The following is a 23047-nucleotide window of genomic DNA, read 5'->3' as shown; positions in this document are numbered from 1 at the left end:
TCCTGTTTCGAATCTTGAATCTGAATTCTTGATGACTCATTAATCATTGTCAAATATTTGAGATTATTAAAAATAGCCACTATTTCACAATGAATTAGTTTAAATATTATTTTATGACTGTCTGCAACAAAGTAAAGTGAAAATAAAAAATGACTAAATTTTGCGTAGAGACAAATTAAAATAAATATGTAGGTATATTCAGTATTTCAAAGAAATTTTGTGACTAAAAAATACATATATGAAAAAATACGTTTCACAAAATGGTAAATTTTGAGGCGTCATCAAATTCGAACGTTCATCTTTTTTTTGTGTCTAGACAAACGATGATCCACATTCGATATACTCTGCACGTTGGCAGTTGACGACGTGGGTGTTCAATTCAACATCATTTATAAAACGTATACTGAGGGGGGTTGGCCTATGAAAAAAGCATATGTGTGAAATATCAATTTCAAATATATGTCGGATGCTAAATTTCTTTAGCCTCTACGGTCAATAAATAAAAATCATACATAGATCAATAACCATTCATATATAGCCCTGTAATTCATTTATAAATCGCTATAATTTTTTTTTTTGTGTAAATTATTCTATACACATATGAACTAAATTTAGGAACTTAAAATTATATATACAGTAGAGGAATATATAAATGATAATCTATCTAAAATAATGAAAAAATGGGTTAAATTTGTTTTGATTATTTCCTACAGGGATCTACCGCCGTGTATTTCAGCAGCGATCCAAAATCTTTACTGCGAAAATTTATATGTTTCATATACACACACATATATTATCTTTATACTACAAGCAATGGAAAAGAAGAGGTATGAATGGACTAATTATATATGTGTTAAATAGAACACCGCCTCAGTTAAAATGGCGTCGCATAATATAAAATATAGTCAGCACTACTTTTTGGAAAAAAAAACAATAAAACAATTTCTAGAACTAAAAATTTAACACGATTTTTTGCTTCGAAATTTAAAAATTTCTTAATTTATGTCGTTGTGCTTATAATCACACAAAATTAGGACGCAATTTGTCGAATACGCAAAAAGTGTTCGCAGACTAAGTGGAAAAAATAAAAAAAAAACTCTTTTAAAAATTAAGAACAAAATCGCGTCTAAAGTGTGAACACCTGTATGATAAGGCAAAGTAATATAGTAGATCGGAATCAAATCAAAATTAAAGTATTTAATAACAAAAAAATGATTGAATGGTGGCATTAAGATATCATCATTATCAAAATAATGTATATCGGACATTGGTTAAAATCGTGACGTTCTCTATCAGAAACACGAGACTTTTTTATGACACCACCAGCGATAAGCAACGTTAAGAGTTAGAAAATCCAATGCTAGCTAACAGAATGACAAAATATGTCATGTAAAACTAGTAGTCATTCATAAATTTTTGTACCCACCCGCCGATCGATCATTGTTTGACAAAGATAAGGCAAAAGACCGACCTCAACACACACACAAATGTATATACAATGGAATTTGATTCATTATTTGGTTCGTCTTTTATTTGAAATTCTCTTTGATTTTATTTGTTCATTATAAAGCAATAAAAAACCACCCATGTCTGGTTATAATTTGACGATTGAAAATCATCACGCGATCATCAGTATGCCCTGTGTAAGGTTCATGTTTAATTTTTTCTTTATTGATAATTCACAGCAAGAATATTCTATTTAGCATTAAGAAATCATAAATCGATGATTGCTTGGCACATTGAGAAATCATAAATGTTCAGCTCTTATCAATTCTGTCAGAAATCAATGAAAAAAAAAAAAAAAATAGCAACGTAAACTGCGTAGTTAGCTAGCTATCATAGCTTGATGATGGCAATAAAATAATTAAATTTTAAACCAAAAAATTATCAATAAAATTAACAGCTGCAATATAATGGTTATATGGGTTCGACTACATTATCACACTGTGCCACATTAAATTGCACCAAAGAATGCATCAAGTCATTGCACGTAAGAAACGAAACAAAACGAAACGCCTCATTATGCAAATTGTTCATTGGAATGACGTCAAAAGAGATAAGAATATAACTATTTAATCAATTAGATTAAATGAAATAAAAGTAAATAAACTTATCGATTTTATATAATCATATATATGTGAAAGAATTCAGTTTTAAATTTGATAAAAAAATGCCGCTAAAAGTATATAATATCTTATAATGAGTCAAGTTAAAATATATTTGTTAAGTTCTGGAACAGAGAGCTAGGATGTGTCGGTTGCGCACACAAAATCTAGTAGCACTTTTTAAATTTATAATGCAGAAATAGAAATGTATGCATTTTCTAGAACAGATATATATATATATATATGGGCAATATTGCCAATTTTTTAACATAGCTGAAGCGGAGGTTCACCCCTTTATAACTCGGGAACTACTTAAGTATATGAAAAAAAGTGAATAGTTTTGGATTAATTAATCTGTCGTTGCAAACTGTTCATGATATTGACCTCCAAACTTTATTTTGGTGGAAGCTGTGTCTACTTTAATGTAAAAAAATGTGTAAAAACACGTTGAGGCGAACCAGTTTTTTTATGTTCTCTATCGATTTGTGACTAAGCCACTCATTGCACGGTCTTCGTGTCAAAATAAAACTAGAAGCCAACAAAATGGGGACTACGCCCCTTATGTATCATTTTTCAAAATTTTCACTGCATCTACCTTTAAATGATGCTGACATTTTGAAGCTCAATTTTGAGTGTTTTTTTAATTTTACTTCTAGCTTTAATACGCAAACAGGAATTTCTAAAAATCGATTATAAGATTACTGTAGTCGCGAATCTGCGTAATTTGATATCTATTTTGTGTATGTAGTATGCACAGCTTCAGAGTAATATTCATCCGAAGGTGCGAATTTTGTGCGATCAAATTTCTAAAAAACCTATTTTTCGGGCGAAATTTTTAGATCTGTCAACTGAATGATATGGGTACCCGCGATCAATAAGGTTTTTTACGTTTCGGATGATATAAAATCTTCTTCGTGAAAATCCATCTACTAGAACGGCGGGAACTGGCCTTCCAAAAACACGAAATTTGGCAAAAAATGTTTTTGAAAATATCGCGGATTTATTTGCGTTTTCTGTGTATCATTTCCGCTTCAATAAATGACCTCATACGGATTTTGATCTTTTTCGAAAAGAGAACATTAAAAACTTCAACCGAAAGAGAGATGTACGCACTTTATCTCAAAAATAGATTTTGCTGGCACATCCATGGTTCTTAATGAACCACATTGAAATCGGTATAGATCGATGTATTTTTTATGGTGCACACCGAAATCGGATGCGCGTTAATGGCATATGGAGTTTTCGGAAATTATTCGCGTTTTACGATTTTTTGGGTACTCCGATGTAACGTGCGGCACATCTTAGCCGTCAAATGAAATTTTGCAAAATATACATGGATTGGAAGGTAAACTTCAGTACTTCCTGGAAACCGCATGCGCATCAAATGATTTTGAGAATTACGCGATTTAGACGCAATTTATCTCAAAAATAGTGTGAGCTGCCACATCCATGGTTCTTAATGGACCACATTGATATCGGTATAGATCGATGTATTTGTTTAGGGTGCACACCGAAATCGGATGCGCGTTAATGGCATATGGAGTTTTCGGAAATTATTCGCGTTTTACGATTTTTTGGGTACTTCAATGTAACGTGCGGCACATCTTAACCGTCAAATGAAATTTCGCAAAATATATATGGATTGGAAGATAAACTTCAGTACTTCCTGGAAACCGCATGCGCATCAAATGATTTGGAGAATTACGCGATTTACACACAATTTAAAATATATATTTCATAATATTATTTGATTTTAAGATTTATTCCTATTTATAGAATTCTAAGATTTATCGGAAGGGTCTTGATATAATCCACAAGGCGTATACTTATACACAAAAAGTGATTATTATTATATATGTCAATTTTTCGGCGAAATTCGGGTAAAATAGCAGAATAACCCCAACATTTTTTTCTGAAATTTCTTGTATACAATTAAAAAAATAAATATGATGACATTATTTTTTCGAACCAAAAACAACTATTTTTCCTCAATATCTTGTTTTGTTGTCGCTGTAATTTAAAAACCGCTACACGGACTTGTGTGATTTTGATATCATTTAATTCATCATGGTGTTTAGATTATGTAGATATTTTTAAATTAATTTTTAGGTGTGTGTATGTCATTAATATAATGAAAATATTCTTGTAATCTGCAATACTTTTTTATTTTTCTCATATTTCGCGAATATGTGCAACTTTATCGTGATTATTATAATATATTCATATTCTTATTTTACGGAGGAAGATATATATCAACGTTTTTGGTCAATATAATAAACGGCGTAATTTTAAGATTTTTTTCTTATGCCCAAAATTAAAACCTTGATAACTTTTGCGCGCATCAACCAAAAATTTGATCGCGAACGGTTTCGGAGTCAGAACATTTTTCTCTATATGTATACCAAAAATCATTGATGTGCCACAAAAACAAAAAAGCTGATTTTTTGATAATGGAATATTAAAAAATTGGCAATATTGCCCATATATTTAAATCAAAATATGTAATATTATCTACGTATGGGCCTATATAAAATATCTTATTAATTCACATTAATTTTTCTATTATATCCGGCATATACCCTATATGCTGGTGTTTGTCCAATACTCAAAGCTCTTATAAAAAAATATCGCGCTTTTTGGACGAAATATCATAGTTGTGATGTTTTTCTTCTTTTATGATAGTAGTTGCAATGAACACGAATGTCATAATTCGTAATTTTACCAATTTTATTTATATTTAACATATAAGTAATAGCTGATGTGGTTTCTGAAAGCGTTCATGGCCTTACGGCTAGGTTCCAATTTGTTGAAATAAATGAAATTGAAATAGATAATTTTTTCATATTTAGTGCCCCTAGAAAAGAACTATCATGCTTTACTCAACATAAAACATTTTTATGTCATGGTATAAAATGTTCATTTGTAAACACATATTTATAGCATACTTTAAGGCACCAACACATAATTTATAGCAATATTATGGTAAATCGATCGTAAATGTTCTGATGTTGTTATTTCTACCTTATTTATGTGTGATTAGAACGGGGATTCAATTAGCATTTTATGAGATATATGACTTTATAAAATATTGACAATCTGTGTGGATGATAACAGAAGTTCATATACAGTAGAGGACATTCGTTTGAGCGCATATGATGTTTTTGAGATTTTATTATGACACCACATTATTATTATATATTTTTTCTAAACAAAATGGTGAATTTATTTAAGGTATCGAATATCAAATACAAACCAAAAACACTTTTCATATACTTTCTCTTTCTCTTTTGAACTTGCTTCATGCGTTTATACAAGGCAATTCGGTTTCCAAAATATTTTTCTATTTGTTGTTTTTTCACATTTAAATATATATAAAATGTCAGCAAATACGAAATACACAAAACGAATTGCCAGAAAATTGTCGGTACGAGCAATTTTTTTTGATTTATATTCCCCTTGCCCCTCTCCCCTACAAACAAAGACTTGCCGCAAGTAAACTCGCCTAATCTAAATCAAGACAAACTCCAGTTGCGATTTCAATTAGCAACGCCACTGAAATAAAACTTAACATTATGAATATCAACTTTTCTCAGTTGCCGTCGATAATACTGTTTTGACACTTCTTCAACAGAAATATTGTAAACAAAAAATTGAGTAGAATATTTCAGAAAAACTAATTTTAATTGATATAAGCTCAGTGGAACTATTTTTTGATTGTGAAAATGATGTGCAAGGTGTGTCATCTATTCAGAGCTCCGAAATGCTCGCTCGAATTCGAGTTAAGAGTGAAACTCGCTCGAATTCGAGCGGGAGTACTCCTGCGAGTAGAAAAAGTAAATAGAGTTTACTCCACTAATGCACAAAATATTACGATAGCGGTGATTGCTAAATACGTATTCTCTTTTTGTCTCTTTTCGGCAGTCATTTTTGATGATTATCTCTCAGTTACGCTCTCACATACATACTCTCAATTTAGTTCTGTTCAACTCTGGTTTACTCTATTTTTCTTTGCCACTCAAATAAGAGCGGAGGTGCTTTGCTCGTTTTCGATTGGGAGTGAAATACGCTCGAAAGCGAGCAGATTACACTCTTGCCGAGTACTCTTTTATTATATATATATATTTTTTTTTTTGTGATACCGTTGTTTTACTTGATGTTGTTTGTGTGCATTGTTTGTTTTGTGATGTTTGGTTTGCAGTACTGCTGGGAAAGCATGCATCAACAAGCTCGTTTTCTGCGTTCTCTTTATGTAAGTCATTTCATATAAGATTTTTATTCGTACATCACATGTGTAAACATTTTCAATAAACAAAATAATCAATGTCCTTTTTTGTTTTTTTATACCCTTCACCACACTGTGGTACAGGGTATTATGTCTTTGTGCATATGTTTGTAACAGGCAAAAATAATCGAGATAGACCCATGGTTCCTTTTGAGAATATACATAGAATCACTTTCTAAGTCGATTTATGCATGTCCGTCCGTCCGTCCGTCCGTCTGTCCGTCTGTCCGTCTGTCCGTCTGTCTGTCCATGTTAAATTGTAAACAAAGTACAGGTCGCATTTATGATCCGAATTGGATGAAATTTGGCACAGGTCACATATTCGGCCCAAGGACGAACCCTATTGAAATTGGGAAAAATCGGTTCAGATTTGGATATAGCTCCCATATATATATTTAACCGATTTAATGTAAACGGTCCCTATATATCTTTCGATTTGCACGAAATTTTGTACAGCCTAATCATTTAGGTCTAGAATGATGTCTGCCAAGTTTCGTAAAAATCGGTCCAGATTTAGATATAGCTCCCATATATAGTTTCGTCCGATTTCATGTAAATGGTGCACCAAAGTCCCTATATATCTTTCGATTTGCACAAAATTTGGTACAGCCTAAGCACTTAGGTCTAGAATGATGTCTGCCAAGTTTCGAGGAAATCGGTCCAGATTTAGATATAGCTCCCATATATAGTTTTGTCCAATTTCATGTAAATGGTGCCCCAAAGTCCCTATATATCTTTTGATTTGCACGAAATTTGGTATAACGTACTGAATTGAGCCTAGAATGTTGTCTGCCAACTTTCGAGAAAATCGGTCCAGATTTAGATATAGCTCCCATATATAGTTTCGTCCGATTTCATGTAAATGGTGCACCAAAGTCCCTATATATCTTTTGATTTGCACGAAATTTGGTATAACGTACTGAATTGAGCCTAGAATGTTGTCTGCCAACTTTCGAGAAAATCGGTGAAGATTTAGATATAGCTCCCATATATAGTTTCGTCCGATTTCATGTAAATGGTGCACCAAAGTCCCTATATATCTTTCGATTTGCACGAAATTTGGCATAACGTACTGAATTGAGCCTTGAAAGATGTCTGCCAAATTTCGAGAAAATCGGTCCAGATTTCTATATAGCTCCCATATATAGTTTCGTCCGATTTCATGTAAATGATGCACCAAAGTCCCTATATATGTTTCGATTTGCACGAAATTTGGCATAGCGTACTGAATTAGTTTCAGAATAATGTGTGCCAATTTTCGAGAAAATCGGTTCAGATTTAGATATAGCTCCCATATATAGTTTCGTCCGATTTCATGTAAATGATGCACGATTTGCACGAAATTTGGCATAACGTACTGAAAATCGGTCCATATTTAGATATAGCTCCCTTTTATTATAGATTGATTATAAGTAATTGACGCACCAAGGATCCAATAGGCTGATAGGAACAAAACGTTCTGAAATTAGTATAACCTAACCTGTGACAAGTTTGTTTGAATTCGCTTAATATTTGGATAGAGCTTCCATATATATTTTCGCCCGTAAAGTGGGCATCAAACTCCTCATGTTAGTCAGATTGACATCAAAGTTTGCACAACGTACAAAATTGAGCATAGATTTACGTAGTTGCGTTTTCTAGAAGTACAGACATAGCCCAACCGATGACGTATTTATATTTGTTTGAAGTCGATTTACATACTTTATGGATAGATCTACATAGATTCACATTTAGATAAAAATCACATATTTTATTTCATCCAATTTCATGTTAATCGTCCTGTTTAATATACCCATAGTGGTGAAGGGTATCATATAGTCGGCCCCGTCCGACTTTACTACTTTCCTTACTGGTTTTTGTAATGATCTATCTCCCCACACCACACAAAAGATCAACATCAAAAAAAATTTTTGGTACTACACACACACACACACAAATAACCAAACAACCAAATTTATTTGTCCACTCGATTTCACTCTTAGAGTGAACTCTTACTCTATTTCGAACGTTTTCACTCACACTCTTTTTCTTCAACAAGGAGTACTCGCGTGCACTCCCAAACAAAATAAAAGAGTGGAGAGTATACTCCCTAAAAAACTCGTACTCTTTACTTACTCCCGCTCGGGAGTATTTTTCACTCGCGAGTAAAATCGAGCAAATCGGAGCTCTGCATCTATTGGAGGGCATTTAAGAGATAAATCCAATAAATTAAAGCTACCATCCGTACTGTGAGTAGATGTTTGTGTCTAGAGCACTAATGCACAAAATATTACGATAGCGGTGATTGCTAAATACGTATTCTCTTTTTGTCTCTTTTCGGCAGTCATTTTTGATGATTATCTCTCAGTTACGCTCTCACATACATACTCTCAATTTAGTTCTGTTCAACTCTGGTCTAGAGAAATGTTCAATCAACTGCTCATTTTAGCTTCAAGGCGTATCTGCGGCTACCAAAAGATGTCCATTGTGTACTTAGCTGAAGCGTTAAACCCTGGTTTCCGAAAAGCACGGCGGTCAACAGCCGGGTGTGCAGCTCTGAGGGTTTTGCGGAGGGAAGTTTTCAAAAGTCGCATTGCAATGTCTTCAACCTTGTTATGCTTCAACCCACAATATCGGTGGTTTTGACAAAAGTTGTCCGGCTAATAGAGGAAAAACTTTGTAAAATTTGAATTGTTTCCAAATTAACAGAGGAGAAAAAAGGGAAGAATAAACATTTTTTCCCTATCACATATCGACAGGGAACATAAAAAACTGGTTCGCCTTAACCAGTTTTTACACATTTTTTTACATTAAAGTAGACACAGCTTCCACACAAAAACGTTTGGAAGTTAATATCGTGAAAAGTTTGCAACGACAGACCTTCGCTTCAGCTATTTTAAAAAAATTGGCAAATTTGCCCATATATATAGTATACACATTTACAAATTCACTTACCATGATAGGATATTGTTACATATGAAATTTGTACACAAAATTCAGTACAACCAATTGGTTTCAATGTGCGTAAAAATTGTCCATCTTGTATGGTATAAACATTAACAGTGCCATCCTGTAATATATTTAAAAAAACAATCACTATGATATCCAAACCAATAACATAATATCACAGTTTTCAACATGAAAACCTTGAACCAATCACGATCGAAAAATATGTCGAAAATTTAACATTTTTTATAGTAGTGCTATTTTGAGTACGTTGTTGTTTTTTTCTATTTGATCTCAAAACAATATTTGTAGATCTAATTATGAGGAAAAACATTGCTGAAGAGAGAAATACAATATTTTCAATAGTTGACGTGATATAGTATTCAAAAGCAGAACGTATTATTTGAAAATGCACTTCAAGTCAAAAAATTTAAAAACATGATTAAACAGAAACCTTAGCTATTATATCAAAACTGAGCTAGGGATTTTCTTCTACCGTCATAAGCTTGCCGATTTTGGTGGTGGCGATTGTTTCAAGATTTTAGTGCTGCGCTGTGTAAAAATTTATATTTTTGTTTCAATTTACCAATGATCCTGAAACCACCATATCCAATTCCGTATAAATTGCCACACTTGATATGGAATCATCGTGACCATATAGTGTTGTCAGCGGTTTGGGTGAGAAACTATTTTGTGTATTAAGTTGAATAATTGACTGTAAATTTGTTTGACTAGTCAACGCGTGTACGGGTATATTTGATGCTGATGGACCGGAATTTGAATGTGAATTTTGTATGCTCCATATAATGCAGGTGCAATCACGTGACCCGGTTACCAAATAAGAACCACAATTATCCAAAGCCAAACAGGTGATTATATCTAAAATCAGATGAGATATGTATTTCAAATTTCGAATAGATAAATATTTTATAACATACCCAAATGTCTTGTGACAGAAGCAACTACTTTTCCTTTGTGTACACTATAGACACGCAATGAATTATCCCATATACCTCCGGCATACAAAAGTTTACCATCGGTACTAACAGCAAACAATTGGGAATGTGAGGCTTGTGAGGGATGCAGTGGCCCAAAAATGCGTTTACGATTTCTTAAATGTATTACAAAAGAAAAATGAGATTAATATATACAAAACCACAATAAGATTTAGTCTGAATATAATATTTTGGTCTGAATTTCCCTTTTCGATTTATTTCTAAGGAAACAGAAATATTACTCACTTCAAATTTGTTGTTGTTGCATCAATTTCCAATAGAAAACCACGATCTTTATCATAAGCCATCCATGAATTACAACCCAATATACATGATTTCGATATGCTTATCAATGAATCGGGACTTAATTGAAGAAAAGAACGTGGCGGTGACCTGGGTGGACTTAAGTAGACAATCGGATCTTTTGGCGTGGAAATTTCACAATAATATTGCACAACCTTGTCCAGAAATTGTGTTATATCCGGACGTTTGAGTTCAGCTCTCAAAAGTTTAAGTGTAGTTTCTTCCTGAGACAGGCGTCGTGGATGAGGTTCACGCATCAGTTGGGAAGGCACTTGACCGAAATTATTTATCATGCCTATAGTGGATGTGAAAATAATTACGATAAAAAAATAAAATGGAGAACGTAAGGGCATCACTACCTTCAACAGCTTCTCTTTCGACTGGATTGGTAATTTTATCCAAATCTACGGCACCTTCATATGAACAATAATAGAAAACATTTAAGGCTTCAACGGCCTTGGGGCCCTTTTGTTTATAACTGAAATAAACAACAGGGTTTTATTGTATTCTATATTATTCTAAATGGTGTAATGTACTAACCCAAATATCAAATCAATCCAGTGGTGTAAATTTTGACTAACATATTCCGATTCTAATGCTCTTCTATGTATGGCAATGAATTCCTCAGGTGTTGTGGCCCAGGGTGGCAGTATAACATCATCCACTTTTTCTTTGGTGATTTGCAAATGGCCCAAATCAAATCTAGAGGAAAATAAAAAAATAAAATGTTAATTAAGCAACCAAACCCTAATAAGGATTACTTACTTATTCATATTTTTCAAAAATTCAGGAAAATAAAAGAACTCCGGTATTAGTTCCTTAACATCATTTGGATTGTCCATTAAAAGTTTCCATGTTTGTGGTATGGAATGAAATTGACGATCGGCTACATCAAATCGACCACTTTGCAATTCAATATGCAGTGATGTAAAGGGTTCCACTCGCAAGAGATAGTGCAGCACACCAGCAGAATTTGAATAATGTGTACCATAATGGAATTTCGGTATAGCTCCAGATGGATCTTCGAATGAATCGTATTTTGCACGTGTTTCAGCTTCATTTTTGGGATTTATCTAGGTAAATAAATAAATCAATACTTTTTTTTTATAAATAGTAATATATGAGAATAAACGGAAATATAGAGGTTTTCTGCCTCCATAATTTCTAGGGATTAGGTGAACGATTATAACTAAACCCTTGAAATTTGTTGTGGGAAACAACGGGAGATTAGGGAGATTTCTCGTAAAGTATCGATCAAACTCGTTGGAAGAGTGACATTTCGCAGTAAAAAAAATTTTTCCTGTTTGTTAGTTGTAAGTTCCTGTTAGTTGTAAGTTACCGGGTGTTAAAATGGAAGTGAACAGGCGAAAATGCAATCCAAGCGGCTAAAATTGTGAATGGTGTTTATGTTTTATTTTGGTTTCATAGACTCCGTTTAGGAATTTTTGATGTTAAAAATGCACCTCGCACAGGTACGTCGGCCGTCAAAAATGTCGATAAATCGGAGTTGACCGGCATGTTAGCAGTCGTAACATCGCCCAGGAGTTAAAAAATGGGCCATAAAACTGTTTTAAACCATTTACAATTGACCAGAAACGTCCAGAATTGGCCAACAGGAGAGGTGTCGTGTTCCACCAGCATAACGCTAGGCCACACACATCTACAGTGACTCGCCAGAAACTTCGGGAGCTTGGTTGGGAAGTTTTAATGCATCCGCTATACAGTCCGGACTTGGCACCAAGCGATTATTATATTTTTCTTGAATTGCAAAATTTCTTTAATGATAAAAAATTGGTATCTAGGGAAAATTGTGAAAATCGACTACTAGAGTTTTTTGAAAATAGAGAGCAGAACTTCTATGAGAGAGACATTATAAAATTACCTTTAAAATGGCAAGAAATCATACAACAAAACGGTGCAATTTGGCCCAAATCGGACATCCCGAAGCATGTTAAATAAAGTCCTATAGTTCATATAAAAAGAATATATTTCTTTTTCTCCAACGTAATATATATACCCTATATATGGACGTCAATTTAGGACAAAACCTTCAAAAAACATTACCAATTTTTTTATAGAAATTTCATAGTACCTTTTACAATAAATTGTATGAAAGTAACATGAAACTTAATTTTTCGTGCTTATTTTCAAAGATTGGAATATTCTGCGTCAAATTTCAGTATTAGTCTCAAAACAAACTATATATTTAAATTCAATAGTTTTTTTTTAGAAATTTACGTTATAAATTTAACAATATTGCCAACAAATTGTTTCAGGAATATACCAAAATCTCCAATAAGACTGCATCTAATAAGTATCATATTCCAGCAAATTTTAATCCCGACTGAAACTTTATTACGTATTCAATTCAAATAAGAATGGTGTAGCGTCCCAATTTATATTTTTTCCGAATATATGGCAATTGTTATATATTGCAACTCTACAACTATCATATAAACTCCACATACTTTAATCTATTTTATTAGGATGAATTCTATTAATGTGACCTCCTTTTTGAACTTGGAGTTAAAAGCAGGCCAGTTTATTTTAAATATATTATTATTATTTTTTTTAATACTTACCACACCAATTGGCTTTGACAAGTCTCTAAATGATTTTGGATCTGTTAAATCTAATATATCACTTGTATAATCAGCTAAAATCCATGGGAAGACTGGATATTGACTTAGATCGTTATATGAACGACCTGAAAGTAAAACAAAAAACACATCAACATCAATGACAGTAAATTCCATTTTGGCATATAATTTGCAAAATTACCTGCTATTGTATTCAAATACATAAGATATTCAAAATTCGATATTTCACGATTTACCCAACGCTGAGTTAAACCGGATTGTTTTAATAATTCGGCCGGAGATCGGCCGGAACCATACAAAATATTAGGTGGTTGTAGGCTTAGAATTTTCGAAAATATTTTATTGCGAGTCTGCAAAAGAAAAGAAAAAAAAAATATATATATATTAAAATCAAATAAATAAAAATTATATTTAGTAGAAAACAAAAATGGACAAGATAAAGTCAAGGACTAAATTCTAGTTCTACGGAAACTGTAAAATAAAATATTTTAAAGAGAAAACTACGATTGAATGGAAATGATGTAAAGAAAGGGTTTCATTTAAAATTGACATGGACCTAGAATTGGATCCTACTTCTCAATACGCAATAAAATAGTTCTAGTAAAATATTTTACTACCAACTGATTACATTTTTTTCTCAAGGTGGATTGTTCTATTAAATAAAAATACATATATTGTGAATGTGTATTGTTCTGAATACCATGCCAAATAAATTCAAATTAAATTGAAATATATTCGAATGAAAATGAAGAAATTACTTTGTTATGTGAGAAACAAACATTTCATGGTATTCCTACTGGATTTTGGGATAAAACCTCATATTGATTTTTCGCATTTTTAGTTATGTGTTGAAAAAATGTGAAATAAACACAACAACTTGTTGCGTATATTATTATTATATTTGACAGAAGAAGGCATTTTTGTTGAATTTTTGTTATTACCTTAAGATGTCCTACCTTGTATTATTATTATGTTTTGAACTATCTAGATTTAGTTCAACATTTTAAAACTTACCTTTGTGGTGAAATTCAAAAAGTAACTTGTTTGATCCACCAAAAATATTTCCAATGCACTTCTTCTTAAATTATATTTTCTTAAATGCACTTCACGTATCTTATTAATGGAAAATCTAAAAAAATAAAATAAAAAATAATTAATTATTCAGTCAGAAGCTTAAAATCGCACCAAAATGTATAATTTCTAACTAGTATTAGCCCAACTTACTTGAAATCATGTTTCGAACCATCTTCAGCCGGTGGACTTAGATCGATAAATGTGAACATTGTCTGATTAACTTCAATGCGACCCTTGACTTTAGTCATCAGGGTTATTAGTTCACATTCCTGTGATATTACCAATTTCTCTGTTGTATTGTCCTGCTGCGATTGCTGTTCAATTGTCAGCAGTAAATCTTCCTCTAATTGAGAATTTTCATCGTTCGATAGAAAATCACGAACAACAACATTTTTAATTGTCGAATCAAATTCCGGGATCTCTCTGTAATTGAATGGGATAATATATTTTTTTTTTTTTTGTAGTTAAAGAGACTATTTTATTTTTGTACTCACTTGGTATCGTAATGATTTGTAGCATTGTCACGTAACTTTGAGGCATTTTCATGTTTATTCGGATACAATTGCGGTTCCAGTTTTAAACGCATTCGCGCCAGATTTTCATGATTCGAGAGAGTCCAGTATTCTTCCATGTTGGATCTGAAATACGAAACAAACAAAAAATAAATTAAATTTTTATTTAAAGATTACAGTTCGATCCACATTTTGGAAAAAATTTCATAAATTTTTAGTTTATAGTTAGGTCCACATTTTAGAATATTCTTCTTATAAGGATACCAATCGGACGTGCTGTAATTTACATTGTGCGACAAGGTTTTGGGGGTGGAAAGTTCCTATATGAAAAATATAGTGATGGCGAGTATATGAAAACCCCAGAAGGAAAAAATCGCCATAGGTCAAAGTTCGGAGATATGATGATTACCTATTATATGGGATAGATGAACTTTTTTGTAGAACATTCAGTCCTCCAAAGTCGATTCCTTGGGTCCTTTTGGTAATTGATCTATTAAACCGGACTCCAATTACCACAGGATGCGGGTTTTCATCCTCGCAATATTCTTATTAAGATTTTTGGGGTCCTCGAAGATGAGAAATTGGTATTTTAACGTTTTAACCCTTTCAGTGTCAAAAAAAATGTTTGTCGGAATAAAAATCTAAAATTTTGTATTTAAAATCATATAAAGGGAAATAGTTAGCAAGTGTCATTTTAACCCTCGTTTTAGCTAAAACAAAGGCATCAATAGTAACGGTACATATTTTACTTTTAAATGTTATATTCCAAAAACGTTTCTTGTCACTAAAATCCTATTTCAATAAATTCAATATATATTCCGTATTATGTAGACATGTCGAATTTGTTCGGATTACTTCCTTAAAAACTATATAGTTATGCCAAACAAATAAATAAATTTCGAGGAAAATGGAACCGGTTTTCTAAATTTGTGAACCGGATATTCAGGTAATAAAACCGATAATTGCCCGGTTCAATAAATTTAGCACGTTTTATTTACTAGCTTTCTAATGATATGCATATAAGGTATTGAAACCGGTTTTATTATCTGAATATCCGGTTCAACATTTTTGAAACCCGGTTCTATCTATATATGTATTTTAGAAAAAAAATCGGACGAATACGACATTTCATTATTTAATAAGGAATGTATACTGAATTAATTGAAATACATATAGGGTTTTTGTGACAATAAACGGGTAAAATTGAGATTAGACCATTAAAACGTTAATATATCGATATATCGTCTTTGAGACTCCACCTAAAATCTTATAAGCAACATTTTTGTAGAATATTGCGAGAATAAAAAAAGCATCTTGTTATAATTGGAGTCCGGTTCAATATACTAAGGACGAAAAGGATAGTCTAGGAAACGAGTTAGAAGGACGAAATGTTCTACAAATTCCTCATTCGATTTTACTGCAGAAATGTAATCTCCAAAAATACATATAATAGCTACAAATGAGGATAGGGTCGACAGGAAGTTTTCGAGAACTTTGTCATATGGCGATTTTCTTCTGGGGGTTTTCATATACTTACCAAGGACTTTGATCCCCAATAGGGATGTTGGTTGAAAGTAAAACATAATTTTCAGATTTTTTTTTTGGTAGTAATAAAGATTTATTTAACAATTTGTTTAATAATTTTTTTTGTCATTTATCAATGTCTTGGTCATAATAGGTGATGAAAGTAATTTTACAACGACACGACAATGATTCAACTGGAATAGTATTTACAAATGAAAAGCCGTTCGACCGCTGCAATTAACACTGTCTTCGTGCACTCAATCTTTGGCCCATGGCAATGGCGGTTTAACATCCAATGCCCAGGAGCACTTAACTGTTTTTTCTTTCTTCTGCTACTGCAGCCCTACATGGCATAATTGGATGATAACCGAAAAGAGAACATAAAAACGAAAACAAAAACGAAATAAAAATATTTGTGGCTAAAATTTGTGCGTTAATTTCCTAATGGGTACTGGTGGTGTGGAGTCTGATGATGTGTGTGTGCCATGGCATGCATCACTTCGATCACTACTATTGGTCAAGCAAGGAGTGGCAAATCTGTTTAGGCAACAATGGGGGCGGCGAAGGTGGTCTTGGCAACAACGGGAGCTGGGGCAGCTACAACGGGGGCAGCAGCAGCAACGGGCACATCCTTTTGGACAACAGCGTTGAAACCGTTGATGTCATCGGCATAGTAGTTAACGGTACGACGGGAACCATCGGGTTCGATGAGGGAGTAGGAGCCACGGACAACACCACCATCGCGGGTCTCTTCTTGGGTCTTGGAGTCACCGGTCAAGGTGTCTTGGACATTGTAGGCGAATTGGTATTGGGGATGAGCATCGACAATTTCGGGCTCAACGACGGCGGCCTTGGCAACAACGGGGGCAGCCAAAGGAGCAGCTACAGCCTTGGCGACAACGGGGGCTGGGGCAGCAGCAACAACGGGAGCTGGGGCAGCAGCTACAACTGGAGCTGGGGCAGCGAAGGTCTTGGCAACCAAGGGAGCGGCAGCATAGGTCTTAGCGATGGGAGCAGCAACATAGGGAGCTGGGGCAGCGCTGTAGACAGCGGCGGGGGCAGCGAATGCTGGGGCAGCAGCGAAGGTCTTGGTTACCAAGGGAGCTGAGTAGGCAGCTGGGGCAGCGAAGTAGGGAGCAGCAGTGTAGGGACCAGCAGCATAAGGAGCGGCATAAGGTACAGCACCGAATGTGGTGTAGGGAGCAGCTACGGGAGCCAAACCGGCATTGGCAGAGATGGCCAAAGTAGAGGCAACAGCGGCAACCTAAATGGATAATTTGACCACCATTAAATTAATGTCCAACCATTGAGAAGGTAATCCAACGATTTTTTAATACTTACAGCGAAGGATTTCATTGTTAGGCTTGGAGTTTTTGGGGGTTTGTTATCACTGTCGGTTGTTTAAAATTGAACTGACATACCGTTACCAAATTGGTTTGGCTATTTATATTGCCGCCGATCAGAAATCTACCGCTGATGGTACGAAGGGAATTCCATATGCATAACAGAGGATGAGAGACGAACGAGCAGCAATACCAGTGACGAATTCTTTATGAGCGACCCTCAAAAATTATTCACCTGTTGTTCATGTGTCTCACTCCCCCGCATACGCAAAAGAGGCAGGCTATGAACATACCAACCGAAATTTGTGATTTTTTTTTGTTAAAAGACATGTTCATGGTTGCACCAAATTACCATTTGTTTTTGTTGTTCTAAACGAAGGTAGCCACCATAGAGACGTATTTTTCGGCTATTTAATATTAATTTCAATTTTATTTTCAAACATTTGAAGGTAAAGCAAATCGTTCGTACATATCATCATCGAATTAACAACAACAAAAATTTCAATTTTTGACAAACATAAATTCTTGGCACGTAAATCGGGTAAGACTACTGCTAAGCCGTATGTGGTCATATTAGCAAGAAAACGCCACGCCACTTCACTTGCAGTTAAAGCTGCCCTCCACCACTCCCCGCATTTTTAGCCTTATTTTGTACACACATATACATACATAGTAAGGTTGGTTCTTCTAGTTGTTTTTGTTTTTACCACTACTGCCAATGAAAGTGAAGACGCCTGCCAATAATTACAATTCCGAACTCATCGTCTTCGACACCACTTCGTCACAAATCGAATATAAAATAAATAAATACCCATTGACGGTTAGGCGTCAATAGTGTTTGACGATTGGTGGTATTGTTTATCGATTTTCTTATATTAATGTTGTTGCTGTAATTTTTTGAAACATTTCATTTGTTGAAATTCCAATTTGTGTTGAAGGCGAGGATTGCTATTAATATTTCGGGTAGAGCGATATGAGAGTTTTGTTTTTTGTTTTCAAAATCTTTGTCATTCAGGAGAGATATACAATGGAATGCGAGGGCTACTATGCATATTTCGGATATAGGGACGTTGCACATTTGTTACGGTTCGAGTTAAATAATCTCATTTGTAAAAAAAATGATCACGTGAAAATTTTTGGGCAGTAATTCTTCAAAAAAATTCACGTAAATTTCGTGGAAAAAATAACGGATTTTCTTGATTTTTTGAACCGGTATAAAACCTATAATAGTCTGGTTCAATAGATTTAGCACGTTTGCTTGCAAGCTTTCTAATGATAAGGCATTGAAACCGGTTTTACTATATGAATATCCGGTTCAAACTTTCAAAAACCGGTCCTTTTTTTCTCGAATTTTTTATTGACATAATTATATATGGTTTTAGTAAATAATTCGTAGAAATCCGACAGTTCTTCATAATAAGGAATGTGTACTGAATTAATTGAAATACATACAGCTGCGCTCAAAATAATAGCAGAAGAAAAACATTTATATAATTATATAATCTTTTTGTAATAATAACAAAAAGCTTATATTTTGAAAATATTGTGTTAAAACAGATTTATTCCTAAAATGAGGTCAGTCAAAATAATAGCAGATGCAAGGAAAATATAACATAAATTCATAAAAGGTCCTTATATAAAACTTAAGCATATGTAACTAGATAAAATGCATTATTTCGTGGATATTGTTGCAAAGGTTTGGCGCGTAACACTGATGCACATCGACGTTGCATTGAATTGACTAAATTATCTTTCGCATGGATTTTTCAGTCAATGTTCTTAAATTATCCTCCATAGCTCATTATTTTTCATAGGTTTAGCTACGACGGTCTCATTTTTAAAATTGCACCACAATTTTCAATTGAATTTAGAACCGGTGGCTGCACTGGCCCTTCCATAATATCAACATTGTTGTCCTGGAGAAATATTTTGCTAATCGACTGGTTTGTTTTGGATCATTGACCTATTGAAATTTCCATTTTATATGTATTTCATATTCTGCATATGGAACTAAAATATGTTGCAGTATTGAGCGGCATAAATTGCATTTTGAATACAATATCTTGGTCCACATTCGCAGTACAAGAAAAAACGTTTAAACCTTCAAAAGTGCTCCACCTTCATTGATTGCTTTAGGGATCGTAAATTTTTTCAGAATCCAGTATCACCATATAAAACTATTATAGAATCGTCCGATCACGGTATGTTTTTTCGTTTTCCAAATATTGATTATGGGCTGCACTGCTATTATTTTGGCCGCAACTGTATGTACATACATATGTATAGGGTTTCAGTGTTAAGAAATTGGTAAAATTGAGAATAGACCATTAAAACGTACCACCTAAAATCCTATTAGCAACATTTTTGTAGAATATTGAGAGGACGAAAAATCTCATCTTGGAATAATTTAAGTATGGTTCAATAAATTAGAGGGGAAAAGGACACACACGACATTCAGTTAGAAGGACGAAATGTTGTATACAAAATTACTCATTCGATTTTATTGAATACATACAACAGCTACAAATCAAGATATGAAGGTATCTTTTCAAGTATAAGCTATTTTCAAAAAAACTTAGCCATATTTCCGAACTGTAACCTATGGCGAATTTGTCCTTTATATACATACAAAGTTCTTTCATCCCCAATAGGAATTTTTCACACCAAAAGTGTTGTCCTACAGTGTTGCACACCATGATAAGATCTATTAAAATACCTAAATTGAAATTTTTTGAACATTTTTGAGAATGTGTTTTATGACCTACATAGGATAAATTCAATCGGTGGAGATCTTCCCTATTTATACGCTACACAACTATGTTGTCAGGGTATTATAGCTTTGTACAGCCCCAAGAGTTTGTAACGCAGCGAAATATTGGTCCTAGACCCACCTTTAGGTATACCGATCGTTATATCTCGACTAGCTGAGTTGATATAGACATGTGTGTCCGTCCGTCTGTCCATTATAATTTGTAAATACGATACAGCCACAGTTATGGACCAATCTTCACGAAATTTTGCATGTAGGATGGGGTTCTGGCCAATGAAGACCCCTATTGTTTTTGGTAAATATCGGTTAATATTTAGGAGATGAAATGGACCAAATACTAACTTTTTGTGGGTTTTTCTGGTTGCTCCAGAGGCCGCAATTATGGCCCAAACATCGCGAATTTTTACAGGGAGAAGGCGGTAGGGCCAAAGAACAAGCATGCCTGTTTTGATAATGATCGGTCAATATTTAGCGGGTCAAATGGACCCTGACTTTTGTGTGAAAAATGACAAAATTTGTCTTCTATAGTGTATATATTTACTCCTGAAGGACATTGACCAAAAATGTTGATAGCATATCGAAGATGAGTGGTTGACCTTTAAATCTATACCAATTATATTGTCGTATGTACCCGGATGTGAGAGTTACACATACATTTTTACAGGTAATTACGTATTAATATATTATATAGTAGCCCATTACCCATTACCACAAATATAGAGTTGATCGCTTTGAAATATTCCATGAGGATCCAGGTATGGTCAAGGACAACGCCTATACTTGTCGGTGATGATCAGATAATAGTTTTGGGATAAAGTGGACTTGATTTTTTGTGTAAATTGGAGTCGATCTATAGGCCACAATTGATAGCCGAACTTAACAACACAAAGGGTAAAGAGAAAATGGACAAGTAATTAGAAAGGCTGTACTGAATATTAGTAATATTTGTTGACCTCTAGTCCGTCAAGAGGGTGCAAATATCGCGAAACATTGCCCAAGCTCAGAACATAAAGCCACAGAAAGTTAGACTTTCGTGGAAGTTGTGTAGGGTATCATGTGGTCGGCCCGTCCGACTACACTACTCCGCTCACTGGTTTTCAATTTGGGTTTTTTAGTTGTAAATAATAATTTTCCTAGGTCCGCCCATTTTGCTCATTTTTAGCGTAGTCAATAATCCTAGTTCATGCCAGAGCCAAAAATTTTCTGTTTCTAATAGCTTTGCGTGAAATTGGAATATTCCAGTGATCGGCATTGATGGCATCGAAAAGAAGTATTTTTTAAGTACAAAAAACAAGACAAAAGAAAACATGTTATCCATTATTCTTCTTATCAAATCAAAATTGGAAGTCGAGAATGGGGGAGGGCTTCCTTAAATTAAAAAGGTGGTCATATTTAACAACTCAAAATGCCAAACATCTGCCACTTCGGTTGTCAAAAAGAAGATTAAAATGTTCACGTGAGAGAGTTGTAAGAATACACAGTTTAATCTTTAATACTATCGAACTAATTTTAATGACTTTCTACCCTTTATATAATGCCGCTTAAAACTATTATCGCTTATATATTGATATATCGCGATATCTTGATTTATAGGCCATTTCGACTGTATTGCGAAATCTTGTGTGAATTCTACGGAAAGAAGGACATTCTCTGAATCGACATATAATTTTACTCTGATCAAGAACAAGTTACTAAATTGGGCCTCGACCAACATTTCGAAGTATTTCGAATGGATTATCAATTTTATTGTGAAGAAAATATAACATTCAGTTTTTTTAATACAATTAGATGCGACTCGAAATATAAATAACGATCTTCTAATGCACAACGACATTGGACGATATATGAAACATGTTATGTTGACCACTGCAATTCAATGATGGTCATTGCATTGAAACGTGAATATATTCAATTGAGCACTTTTGTTGTGATTTATAATTTGTCTCATAGAATCGGAAGATTTATTCATTCCAAGACTATAATTAACCAATAAAAATTGTAGACAATACTTCCTTGTGTTTTCAGATGTCTGATGCATTAAAAATTTTGTTGATCTATTTTTTTCCTATGAAACTTCCTGTTTCTAAACATTTCATGTTTAGAAGATGTTTTATCGTACGCGTCTATAAATTCTCGAGTTTATTAAAAGTATATAGAAATGTCTGTGGTGAGATATCTCCCCCATTCATTCCACCCACACTTGAATACGCCATTGTTTGAAATTGATATTAAAAATGCCATTGCTTAATTTTTCGAAAAACGTGATTTGTGTTTCGAAAGTTTTTTGACAAAAAAATAATAATAATAAAAATAAAACTTCAGGTATTTATTCAATTATACACGTAATTAGGGCGATGTTACTTGTATTTAAAAAATTGGTCAGATTAAATTTCGATTTCTTTTATCATTGTTCATTTCACATTCAAACATAGAGGTTTCCGGAATGCTTAGAAAATAATATTTGAGTTTTATAATATTTTACAACATGAGAAGAGCCTTCTTATTAAATTTCCAAAATATTGAAACTTTGTTGGATATGCCGGACTTGACAAAAAATTTTGCATGTGTCTGGTTCACAAAATTATAAAATCATCATGAAAATCCGTTAACAAAT

The 23047-nt window shown here is 33.6% G+C and overlaps 2 protein-coding genes across 2 annotated transcripts in view; both read right to left on the bottom strand.

Annotated features, from left to right (window-relative positions):
• Positions 1-23047, bottom strand: part of LOC133324136 (neurobeachin-like protein 1) — a gene marked incomplete at its 5' end in the record, with an annotated part of 106503 nt that overhangs the window by 8301 nt on the left and 75155 nt on the right. The window contains 12 exons of the mRNA XM_061533023.1: positions 9322-9436; positions 9899-10191; positions 10251-10423; positions 10554-10905; positions 10970-11088; positions 11151-11312; positions 11376-11683; positions 13193-13317; positions 13392-13560; positions 14225-14339; positions 14435-14707; positions 14779-14922. Coding sequence (XP_061389007.1) covers positions 9322-9436; positions 9899-10191; positions 10251-10423; positions 10554-10905; positions 10970-11088; positions 11151-11312; positions 11376-11683; positions 13193-13317; positions 13392-13560; positions 14225-14339; positions 14435-14707; positions 14779-14922 — 2348 coding nt within the window. The remainder of the gene's footprint in view (positions 1-9321; positions 9437-9898; positions 10192-10250; positions 10424-10553; positions 10906-10969; positions 11089-11150; positions 11313-11375; positions 11684-13192; positions 13318-13391; positions 13561-14224; positions 14340-14434; positions 14708-14778; positions 14923-23047) is intronic.
• On the bottom strand, positions 16805-17772 carry LOC133324139 (cuticle protein 19.8). The gene is made up of 2 exons (XM_061533026.1): positions 17662-17772; positions 16805-17584 (listed from the first exon to the last, which is right to left on the bottom strand). The coding sequence occupies exons 1-2, from the start codon at positions 17674-17676 to the stop codon at positions 16862-16864; spliced, it is 738 nt and encodes a 245-aa protein (XP_061389010.1). The 5' UTR covers positions 17677-17772; the 3' UTR covers positions 16805-16861.

Source organism: Musca vetustissima, unplaced genomic scaffold (assembly GCF_032173495.1).
Source record: "Musca vetustissima isolate MV318-11 ecotype Yass unplaced genomic scaffold, APGP_CSIRO_Mvet_v1 utg28112, whole genome shotgun sequence".
Lineage (NCBI taxonomy): Eukaryota > Metazoa > Arthropoda > Insecta > Diptera > Muscidae > Musca > Musca vetustissima.
Note: the sequence above shows the minus strand (reverse complement) of the source record. Positions and strands in the feature narration are given on the sequence as shown.